This window comes from Cyanistes caeruleus, chromosome 14 (genome assembly GCF_971803275.1).
Source record: "Cyanistes caeruleus chromosome 14, bCyaCae1.hap1.1, whole genome shotgun sequence".
Classification (NCBI taxonomy): Eukaryota; Metazoa; Chordata; class Aves; order Passeriformes; family Paridae; genus Cyanistes; species Cyanistes caeruleus.
The window spans coordinates 4081571-4093827 of record NC_141714.1 but is presented as its reverse complement, the minus strand read 5'-3'; the positions used below and the strand labels follow the sequence as shown (position 1 = coordinate 4093827).

At 46.4% G+C, this 12257-nt stretch overlaps 1 protein-coding gene across 2 annotated transcripts in view; it reads right to left on the bottom strand.

Moving 5' to 3' along the window:
• Positions 1-12257, bottom strand: part of LOC111929183 (gamma-aminobutyric acid type A receptor subunit alpha3) — a 72768-nt gene that overhangs the window by 10056 nt on the left and 50455 nt on the right. For both annotated transcript variants that reach the window (XM_023926688.2, XM_086850160.1), the window contains exons 7-9: positions 8877-9020; positions 7218-7370; positions 4724-4935 (exon numbers count right to left, since the gene is read on the bottom strand). In XM_023926688.2, the coding sequence (XP_023782456.2) occupies positions 4724-4935; positions 7218-7370; positions 8877-9020 (509 nt within the window). The remainder of the gene's footprint in view (positions 1-4723; positions 4936-7217; positions 7371-8876; positions 9021-12257) is intronic.

Below are 12257 nucleotides of genomic sequence, written 5' to 3'. Positions count from 1 at the left end.
ACAGAAGGGAAGAGTAGATAAACAGGAGGGACCCCCACATTTGCTTTGAAAACTTGTCCTATTTAAAATATCTATTTTGCAAAGCAATTCTTGCACTTAAGGCCCCATTGAGGCACAGGGAGACTGAATTGCTGCACAAAGATGTCCCTGTGCTGCTCTCCTGAGGGAAAAGCTGTAAAATCTGGTCTAGAGATAAATCTGTTCCCTAGACAGAGCAGTCTGACAAGTGGTTCAACAACACACACACTGGAAAATAATAGTATTTTTGCTAAATATTCTTGTCTTCAAACCTCTCTGCTGAGGAACTAACAACTGAACATCTAAATTATGGGAACTACTGCTTCTGTCTGTGGTTTGCTTGAGATTTAGTTCTCTGTGCCTGCTTCACAGCAGGAGAAAATTCAAATTGGAAGCACTGTGCCTCTGACAGGCAACCCTGAAAGTCACCAGTATCTGCAGAACTTGGGAAATCCAGGATTTGCCACTTGTCATTCTAGAGAAAAGTCACTTAAATGACCCCCAAGCAGCTCCAGTCTCTGACATCCCTGTATCCCATCAGCCAAAGCCCAGCAGTCTCCTGTTGCAGCAAAGGCATCACTCCTTCCCCACACCAAGCCAAAGTTCCTCCTTTTCCTCCTTTTCCCCAGTGTGCCAAGGACTTGATCATTCAGATTCAGATCATTCAGATTATATGGGACAGATCCAAATGATCTTATGCTCCCTGGATCACCAGTCGAAGAGGTTGGATGGTTGGATGGATTAAATGATCAGCCCAACACACCACATGAGAGAAACAGGGTGAAATGCTGCTGAAGAATGATTCATAGACTGTACTGAAGGTGCTGAGGACATAAATCACTTGCAGTGTTATCACAGAATCCATGAAGTTGGAAACGACTTCTGAGATCCTCGTGGAAATCATGGAGATTGGCAAGTGCAAAGAACAAAGGACACATGGGATGCAGAGCATGACCAGCCAGGGAAAGTCCCAGCAAAAACATATTGACTGTAGTGAGGCAGACAAAAAAGAGAAGGCTCTGAACCATCCTGAGCCCCAAAGACTTCAACCTGTTGAAAACAGTGCCCTGTCAAGGTTGGTTCTAGTTCCTCCAGGATTGTAACAAAGATGCCACAAGTGGAAAGAAATAAAAGAAAAAGAAAAATGATTCCCAAGGGAGCTGGATCAAAGGGCAGACTTGAGAACTGCTGAAGAGTGGGTTGCTCAAAAAGCTAGGTTTTAACCCAGCCAGTAGAAAAGGCACCTCATGCATGTTTTTCTTAGTAAAAAGTACATTACAAGCCCGGACCTAACCTCACCATGTACTGAAGAACTATTGTATTATGACAAAAATAAAGATCCAGGACTATTGCTCCATCCAAAGCATGTTCTGTTTTCATGTGTCTGGCTGCAGATACTTGTATGGTTTTGTTGCTCCTTGACACCCAGAATTCCAGGGCAATGCCATTCAGGCACAGATACAGAGCTAGATCAGCTTTTATGCACAGACATGGCAGAAGTGGGTTTAAGTGTCTTCCAAGAATCCAAAGCATCTTCCATCCTGAGAAACAGACAACACTTTTTGTGGTAAACTCACTGGTAAATGTCATCCCTGCAGTTTCCCAGCAGCAAAGTCACCGTTGCTTGTCCTCTCCTTGAATCCTCATTGTCACAGCCACTCAAGAAATGACCTTGTTGGCTCCAGATGGCCATTCTTATGGCTGGGATGATGGATGGATCTCTCTGTCCAGACACAGTCCTTCTCTCCTGAACTGGATCCTTTAAACAAGGAATTTTGAGGGTGCTGGAGCTTTTCTGGCTACTGAACCCACTCATCTTTCAATCTCTTTGACTTCTCACTCATCTCACACTTCTCCATCTCACATCTTCCTCCTGATGATGTTTTAATTTTAAAAATCAGTTTCCTTTCTTTTTTCCTTTCTTTTTTCCTTTCCTTTCCTTTCCTTTCCTTTCCTTTCCTTTCCTTTCCTTTCCTTTCCTTTCCTTTCCTTTCCTTTCCTTTCCTTTCCTTTCCTTTCCTTTCCTTTCCTTTCCTTTCCTTTCCTTTCCTTTCCTTTCCTTTCCTTTCCTTTCCTTTCCTTTCCTTTCCTTTCCTTTCCTTTCCTTTCCTTTCCTTTCCTTTCCTTTCCTTTCCTTTCCTTTCCTTTCCTTTCCTTTCCTTTCCTTTCCTTTCCTTTCCTTTCCTTTCCTTTCCTTTCCTTTCCTTTCCTTTCCTTTCCTCCTTTCCCAAATACCTCTCTCCAATTTGATCTGCATCTCTAAGCTGGTTGTAGCCACTTTAGCATACAAAAAAAAACAAAATAAACTTTTTCATCTACAATTAGCAATTACTGATGGCAGGCTGGAAAGGCTTGGAAAATCTTTGGGTCCAAGAAACCTTAGTCAAACATTATCCGAGTGCAGGCTAAAGGGAGTTTTTAGTGACATCTATGGTGATACCTGCTTGCTTTTGTTGGAGAACTGCAGAGAATGTGCAGATAGCTCCCAGCTAGAACCAGCTGTGGCTACAGCCAGAACATCATCATGATTTTATTATGCAGAGACCAATATTTCACCAAGACCAGCCCAGCATTTTAGATTCTACCTGAAAAAAACCCCAGGTGTTCCCATCTATACCAACAGTTTGGCTGAGGGGGAGGAGAAAAAAAAAAAAATAAACACATTGAGGGTGTCTGTCAGCAACCAGCAGCTATTCCATGGCAGTGATTTTGTCCAAGTGGGATGGAAAGCATTGCTGCTGCCTGCAGTGATTTTTTTTTGTGCTCATGCAATCAAACCTGGAGTGAGGATCCTTGCCACCACGCCAATAAAGAACATTGCTTTTGGCTGGGGAGAAGGATCTCCAGAGACCAGGGCTCAGCCTGGGCTTGTCACTGGCAGTTTTACTCTTGATACAAACACTTTAAAATGCCAATAGTTATTCCTTTGCCTCTCCCTTTTGTGGTTTCAACCACCTGGCTTGTCAATTGTTTCAGGAAGAGCTAATTAAAGGCTGAAACTGAGCCAATGAGGCACCTCCATTGCGTAGCAAATTCACTGCTTGGAAATACTCATTGGAATAAAGATGAAAAGCAAACATGTTGACACATGGTATTCCTAAGCTCCCTGAAAGCCCATCACTCTTCAGGGAGTTCTCTGAGCTGCAGAGACTGGGAGTGAGTTCGCTTCTTCAGTAAAGATTGGAGATAGCTTGAAAAAGCATCCTCAAATTTGGAGCCCTTCCTGATTCTCCAGGCTGATCCCAATTGCAGCAAAGTCACGGAGAGCTCCCCCTCTGAAACATTCCTGGTCCTGCTTTGTTTTCTTGCTTGATTATCATGTGCAGGAACATTCTGCATGCTCTTACCCTATTGTTTCAGCACTGTTAGTCTTGCAGTGCTGGGTCAGTGAATAAATTGAGGAGCACGCTGCTTCTAAGATAAACTGAAGCTTTTGAGCCTTTACTGCTTTTTCCGCCCAGTTCACATAATTGCCCAAGGCTGTGTGAATCCTGACTTTGTGCTGATTTGCCCATCCCTGAAAGGGACACCACGGCTTTGAGGACCTGTCCTGACTCTTCAATCGTGCCAATGACTCAGGAAAGGCTTCTCTCATCTCTAGAGGCCAGGTTAGTATCACTGCTCATGGTGGAAGTGGAAGGCCATCACCTGACCCTCTCTGGACGCTTTCTGTCATGAGTCTGCGGCTCAGACCACAGCTGCAAAAGCAAACAGATAGACAGAGTCCAAGAAAGACAAGAGAGAGGCATCCAACACCCAGTGATGGTTCTGTTCACCTTCTTTGACCTCCACACCAGAGAGATGACTGGCTGCTGTCTTCCCAAAAGTCGCTGCAATTCTGTCAGGTGTTTAACATACAGCCCCACAACAATTTCCAACAACACATTAAAATGCAAAGGAGAAAAATAGAAAGGCTCCAGAACCAAGAACAAGGACAAAGCTGATTTTCAAATTGATTCAATAAATATAAACAAGGAGCAGCATGCTACAGTAAGCGATTTCTCTGCACAGCCAAGATTAAATCAGTTCAGAGGGAGGGGGGCACGAGCAGGGGTAGCAGAGCCTGTCAGGATGAAGCTGCCAGAGAGGCCGATCCCGAGTGGGGAGGGGAAATGTGGGTGATGCCAGGCATTAATCTGCTGCCAGTTGGCATTTGGGATTGCTGGCTTCCCACCCACCCTCTGTGCCCAAGCTCGCAGAGCAGCAGCTGCTGGCAGCTGTGGGCAATGGTACCAGTGTCAGAGCTGGCCAGGGGACAGGGTGTCCTGGGGTTTTTGGCATGCTAGCAACAAGGAATGGGGTTGGAGGGCTGGGTTGGGTTGGTTCATTGGTTTGGGAGGGTTGGGTTGGGGTTTGGGTTTGGGCTGGAAAGGAAAGGAAAGGAAGGAGACACAAGACCACCAGAGGAGCAAACCCAAAGCACGGATGCGCACATGTTCCCTCTGCAAACGGCCGGACAGAGGGCAGAGGGAAGAGCCAGCAGCCATGCCTGGGTGTTTTCCCCCAGCTAAGCACACTGACCAGCCCCAGGCCATTCCTCCCCACCCCTCAAGAACCGCTGCAGTCAGGACCTGGGCTGGGCACGCAGTGAGTAGCATCCAGCCTCCCAAGTGCTGTGGGGCTGCACGTTACCCACTGCTGTGCCTGGCACAGCTCCCTCGTGCAGCGTTTCTTCCCCACCCTCTCCCCTCCAGCCTTGGCTGACCTTCATCTCCTGGGCCTCCAGCACCTTCTTGCCATCCCAGGCCCAGCTGCGCTTGGTGAAGTAGTTGACGGTGGCGAACTCGATCAGCGCAGAAAACACAAAGGCATAACAGACGGCTATGAACCAGTCCATGGCCGTCGCGTACGCCACTTTGGGTAACGAGTTTCTGGCGCTGATGCTTAGTGTGGTCATGGTGAGCACCGTGGTGACACCTGTGGGGACACAGCAGGACGCAGGGATGCCGTGAGATCCTGCACTCATAGTGGTTTCTCTCAAAACAGCTGCCACTCCTGTCATGTAAAAGTAGGAGCCAGCTCCTGAGCCACATTGCTGCTGTAATTCAGGGAGTCCTACCCAGAGCCAGGGATCTACATCTACATCTATATCTATACCTATCATCTATATATCTATCATCTGTATCTATATCTATATATCTATATCTATATTATCTATATATCTATATCTATCACCTGTATCTATATCTATATATCTATATCTATATTATCTATATCTATATTATCTATATCTATATCTATATCTATATCTATATCTATATCTATATCTCTATATCTATATCTCTATATCTATATCTATATATATCTATAGCTATAGCTATATCTATATCTACATCTACATCTATATCTACATCTATATCTATATATCTCTATTTATATATCTATCTCTATCTCTATCTATCTATATCTATATCTACTCATGGGATAACAGAACAGGCCAGGATGGCAGGAGGTCAGGTTCACAGAATCATAAAATCACAGGATGGCCTGGGCTGGAAAGGACCTTAGAGACCATCTGGTTCCACCTCCTGCCACAAGCAGGGACACTTCTCACTATCCCAGGCTGCTCAAAATTGCCTCCAGCCTGGCTTCAAACACTTCCAGGCACGGGGCAGCAGTTTGTCCAGCCCCTGCTCAAATCAGGGCCAACTTCAGGTTGCTCAGGGAATTATTCTGGTTCAGTTTTGAGTAGAATCAATGGCAAACATCTTCATTAGGATGAGATTAACCGTCCCCAAACTCCAGTGACTAGATCTCTGCTCTCCATAGGAGTCCTCACTCACAGGAAGGCACCTGCACCACACTCCTCATCTGTTGGCAGGGTGAGGTGCATGATGCTACACCCAGTTCATGTAGAATATATCATGGAGAAGCCTCCAGTTGCTTTTGGAACAAAATAAAAATAATAGCAGTGAAAAGGACAGCTAGATGGTTGTGAACCTCAGAGAGGATGAGAAACTGGCCACTCATCTGACACAGCTCTCTCAGGGTTTTAGAAATAGTGTCCTGTGACCTGCATGGATGGACACCTGGGATCCTGGGTCCTGCTGTCAGTGGCCCAAGCTGCCAGGATAAATGTCACAATGATTTATCTTAAACAAATGATCTGTTGCAAAATGTCTTTTAAAGCTTTTTTCATTAAAGCAAGCAACCATTACCATCCATTTTCCCCAATAATGTGCTTTTCAATTAAAAATGCATTAAAAACATTATAAAAATATTGACTAATTTTCAGTTCCCTAAAGCCATACTCCTGGTAATTTAAGAGTTTCAATTCAATATTGTTGACAATACTTTCTGAGGGGCAGAAAAAAAAATGACTAAACAATTGGAGTTCTCATTATTTTCTTAATAGGAAGGCAAGGCAATTTGGGAGCAAAGACATTTGTCACACAGGTAGGTTTTAATTTTTCAGTCAGCTCTTGCCTGCTGGATCTGAGCTGCTGCTTGAGGAAACTTATTTCACTGCAATTCTCAGGATAACACAGGAGGGAATCACATAGGACACCACATATCCCCTCTCTACTTGGGGACTTTTGTCCAATATCCTCTCTGTTAAGTGGAATCTGCTGGGCAGTGTTACCTCCAGGATATACAATCCTGCAGCATCACACCTGCTCTGGGAGCATGCCTGTGTAGATCCTGAACTAAAGGTCTTGACAGGAAAGCACAAAGCAATTCTGTTATTAAATGCTTGTAAAAGCTATTAATATATGTGCAGTGCCAGCCTGGCACTTTGCTTCGGTGAGAGGATCTGAAAGCAGCTGAAGGAAATAATAACACTATATTCACCATGCAGTTATGCTGCCTCAGGAACTTGTTATGTGGAGCTGTGACCAGGGGCACGTTAGCAATTTCAAAGGTAGGGTTTTAAATGCCTCCCTGTGTACCTAGCCTCTGCTCAGCTCTAAAGCCAACACAGATAAGCAGACACAGCCAAATGCATATAATTAGATGATCAATACCTTGATTACTGTTAATATTTATGGCTTGGCTTGCAGCAGAGACATGGCCAGGAGTATTTTTGCAGTGATTTGAGGGGGAGCAGACTCACTGGGAAGACACTGAGAGCTGTCCTGGGGAATGGCCAGCAGCTTAGAAATGCTGGTCAGGACCTGGCAAAGACCAGCTCTGATGCTCAGTGTGTTTCCCTTCCTATTTCCCTTCATCCCCAGCCTGAGAGGATGCGCCAGACTCACCAAAAACCGTGCGGGCAGGGACAGACTCCCTGTTGAGCCAGAAGGACACCTGGGACAGGATGACAGTCATGATGCAGGGCAGGTAGGTCTGGATCACAAAGTACCCGATCTTCCTCTTGAGGTGGAAGTGTGTGGTCATGACGACGTATTCCCCTGCAGAGACAGCCAGGGAGGGATGCTGAGCCTCGGAGCTTCCCAGCCTGGGGCCAGCTGGCTGCTCTGGAGATCCACCCTGAACAAACTCCCCGGTTTCTCAGTGGGATTTCAGTGGGATTTCAGTGGGATTTCATGGGAAGGAGGGGTGCAGGGGTGCAGCAGGCACTCACAGCTGCTGTGCCATGTTGGGTGTGTGCCCCAGCACAGCCCAGGGGGCTTTCACATCACATCTGTCCTTTCAAAACACTTCTCTGAGTTTTAATTCACTACAAAATGGGTGTGGGGCAAAGGCAAAGCAGTGTCAACAACTGAGCAATAAAATCTTCTGCTGTTTTGCCCCAGGCAAAAGGGGCCTCTGTGGGTCTCTCCTGACTCTGCTCCCATCCCAGGGAGCCACGCTGTAGGTAAGATCCTTTAAGCCTGGAGACACCTTAACAGTGCTTTAATAGGATTTCAGGACACAGGATTTTATTTTCTCTGACAATCCTGAAAATATCTCACCTTCCCTCACTGTAACCATCTCAGGAAACAAGGCAAGTTCTGCTGGTGTTGTCTCACCTGTGGACTGAAGAGGCAGCTGTCCCCATTTTTCCTCAGCATCCTATTCCTCCCCCCAAAGCTTTGGGTATTTTGTTGGATTACTGTGTCTTTATATCGTGAGCGTGGCTCTGCTAAATCATTACACACAGGAGCCCTCAGCAGCTTTCTTACCACTCCAGGTTATTCATCTGTACATTTTACTACAACTTAAGTAGAGAGATGGGCCAGATATTATGACATTTAGTTCCCTGGGCTCCCCACATTTCCCCAAGGGAGGTGAAATGAGTTGTTACAGACAGACACTATTAAAATCAAGTGCACCAGAGAGGAAATATCCTCAAATGAGAGAACTACTGGTGCATACAGAGGGAAAAAATAAAAGGAAAAAAAAGAAATATGAGAGACACACATGAGATAACAGAAGCTATCAGTACCTGGATTCAGAGGGGAAGGGAGGAGCAGCAGATGGGAGAGAAAGATGATTAATATTGGTCATTAATCAGAGGAAACATTTGTTTGGGATAATCTTCTATTAGTTATGATAATATTTGTGCAAGCAGATGCAGTGAAAATCACACTGAACATTATGTTGCCTTCGCCTCCCCTGCCTGCAGTGCTTTCCTGAGGGCTTGGAAAGGAATCCAAGACAAATGAACCCACAGCACCACAAACCAGCTGGACAATGCAGGGCAAATTTTCCACACAGCAGATCATTTGGAGATGCTTGAGATCAGTTCTCTTAAAGACTGTGGGCAATAAGGCTCTTTCAGTGGAAACCACTGAAAATCAAACTCTTTTCTGCCTCTTGGCGACTGCTGAAGACATCACCAGCCATATCCTCCTGGCTTAGGAGGTGCTGTGGTCCTGGGCTGCCTCAACAATTATTCCCAATCGTGGCATTCCAAGCCCAGAGTCCATCTCATCCCTGGAGCAGCTCAGCCCACATGCTGGTCCCACAAATACCTGTGCTGGATCGAACCATCTCTGTCCCAACCACATGGCCCAGCAGGTCATACTGGTTCAGGCGAGATCCACCCTTGGCTACTTCCACGGATTTATCCTTCCCCAGGGTCCAGGTGTAGATCACCTCTGTCTTTGTGTAGGCATCTGCAGATAAGGGAGAAGAACGAGATCTGTGCTTCTGTCCGACCTAAAATATACCAAAATTAGCCTGTAGCCAAATTAATCTTTGCTGTGCATCTCTCAGAGCCACATGGCTGAGCACAGCCAAGCATGGCCAGGGACCAAGGCAGATCAACAACTGTTAAATCAAATGAGCAGGAGCGAGCTGGGGTTTTTGGAAGGGAGCTGGAGAGGGGCAGAGCTCTGTCATTGAGAGAAAGGCTGTCCCTGTGACATGCTGACTCTGCAAGGGCTGGCTCCAAGCAGGGACAACACAGGAAAGCATCCAAGCCAGCAGGATGCTGGGGCAGCAGGACAGCCACAGCCATGCCAGGGACAGGGAAAGTCCTGCTGGCAGCAGCTGGCAACAAAGGCTGAATGCAAACGGGGCTAAATTTTAGGTTAAAAAGTTAAAAGTCTTTACCTTCACTCAAAACCCTCTCCAAGACTCTCAGATTTGGAGGTGGTGTCCTCTCACACCTAAATGCTTTTTCCCTGGGTTTGTGACCGAGCCCTGCTCTGTCCTCACAGCCAGTTCCTCTCTCAAGAGTGCTCTTGGTTTTTCCAGTCCTATGGTTACCTAAAAATTGAGTCTCTCCAGACTCTGCTAGGAGCTATTTCTCCCCATAATGCCCAAAATTCCTGTCTATATCAATTTTGCACCAGCTTTTTAAGCAAGAACAAAGTTCACTAAACCAAGCCTTCAGTTCATTCCTACTCACCACCTTCTCCTGGTGAAGACCTGAAGGAATTCTTTGGCTGGGGTCAGGTCAAGAAATGTGTCAGGTCTACCAGAGAAACGTCTCAGCTCCTGCTTTGTGGAGGATTGTGTCCTGAGGAAACCCCATTTCTGTGATCTTCCTAAAACAACCACTGTTCTGCCTGCACTGTGGGGTTTGGCAAACCTGTTCAGAGTTAAGCAGAGGCTGTGCAAAGCGCTGGGAGGGGTTTTGATGATCAGCCAATGTCTCTCAGCAGGTCAGAGTGCTGTCAAAGCTCTTCTGACGCAGACTGGCACCTCACACCCCATGTTGGAAAACACACTCATGGGGTGTTTTCCAATCCCAGTCTCCAATGGAGGATTTGTCAACCCCTCCTTCCAGCCCTGCACATGCTTCTGGAGCCCTCCACCCTCCTTTAGAGCTTTGTAAAGCTCTGCCACTGCTCTTTCACCTGATGCTCTACAGTCACAGTCCAGCCACTGCCACTCTCAGCCTACAAAAAGAACTTGCCCACAGTTTCATTGCCCTCATTCCTGATAATTCAGTTGTCTGTGTAGCTGGTTGTCTGGGACAGAAGGGTATCTGATGTCACACAGGCATGGCATGGATGCTTGGAACATGTTTAATGCCAGGCAGCTGCTTTGGTTCTGCTCAATGCCTCGTTTGCAATGCAAAATCCAATCCAAACAGGGACAGCTCGTGGACATTTAGAGGAGCTGGTAAATTCAGCAACATCTTTTGCTCCCCTGGTCTCAGACAGCTGCAGTACAAATGTCCTGTGATGGCCTTAGGAACAGCTCTCTGCAGTGCACATTCATCTTCCAGGGAGCAGGGGGATAGGCAAAGCCTATCCCTTCACTGCCCTTGGCCCAAGGGATGATGCAGGTGGGCAGCTGAAGCTCTCTGGAATGCCTAAATTGTCCTTAATTCCCCTGAAAATTCTCTGCCTTGCCCCCTGGTGGGGCTTCCGCGGTGGCCCAGGGACAGGAGGCCACTGCTGAGCCACTTGTGGGGATCAGCAGAAAATGGTCTGTGAGGCAAACTCAGCATCCTGTGAGCAGCATGGGTCTGGCACGGGCATTGTCCTTCTAATTGCAAATCTGACCCACTTCAGGCTTCTTGAAAATGAGCAGCTTCCAGCTGTCAGTGGCTTTTTAGTGAAAACACTGGTTTAATCCCACTCCAACACAGGAGAGGTGAGCTCAGATGCTGTGCCGGTGCTTTAGAAAAAGTCACATTAATGTTAACCAGGGGCAGCTTTCTGAGCTCCTTGTCTCAAAACTCTCATCATTCAGAGGTCAAATCAGTAAAAAAAAAATAACCCCAAAGGGTGTTCAGCAGAAATACACACATTAATCTCTTTTCCTCACCAAGAAACATTATAAGCAATTAGATGTGGAGTAATCTGCCTTCCTGCAAGTCTTGTAATAATCCCAGAGTTTGGGCCTGAGGTATGAGATTTGATATCCCTCCTCACAAGGTCAATTAACATTAATAATTCATCCTTCTCTAAGGCTTGCTATTTTACTGGCCTTAGTGATGTCTTGTGGCAATGAGTTCTACATTTAATTAGGTACTGCCTAAGAAATAGCTTTATTTTAGTAGTTCTGAATAATCCACTTTCATGGGTACACTTTGTCATGAGGCAGAAGAGCAGATGCACATGATAAATATGATTTCCTCTCCTGCCAATCAAACTTTTCAACTTTGTCCTCAGTTAGCTCCCAAAGGGCTACAGGGAGTGTCAGTTTGGGAAGGTTGGGGTTTCTCTGGGGGTTACTGCTGTGGGCTCATTCTTTAGCTGGAGGTGGGAAACTCTCTCATCTAACACAAATATAGACTAAAAGTGGTGACCAGTTCACTGGACTTGGGAAAGAATCTAGGCTAGGATGTTATTTTCACATCATGGTGAGCCAGGGTCTTGGGGTTTGGCTCCTGCTCACTTTAGGAACAAAACCAAATGAAATTTAACTTGCATATGGGAAAGATAAGGGACCTTCTATGGGGAGCCCAAGCAGCTGAGCAGCTGCAAGTCTGGGAGGCTGTGAGCAGCTTTCAACTCACCTGCAAATCTTCCCTAAACCAGGACCCTTGGCTGCTGGGACTGAGATTCCCAGAGTTTCCACGCCTTTCACTTGGGAGCAGCCTGCCTGACAGACTGAAGAGTGTCAAGGGGTTTGGGAGCTCCTGTGGAGCGTGGAGCCGGAGGAACCAGCCATTTCAGGCTCTCCACAGACAGGCAGGATGGGACACCCAGCAGGAGCCACCACTACTGTCCCAAATCTGTCTTCCCAGCATCCCCTTGTGATGAAGAGAAAGCACAGTTCAGATTTATAATCACAGAATCATTAACGTTAGAAAAGCCCTCTAAGATTATCAAGCCCAACCATTAACAGAGCACTGCCAAGCCCATGTCTCCAAGTGCCCAAAATGCACATTTTTGGAACACTTTGAGGGATAGTGACTCCACTTCCCTGAGCTGCTTGTTCCAATGCTTGAA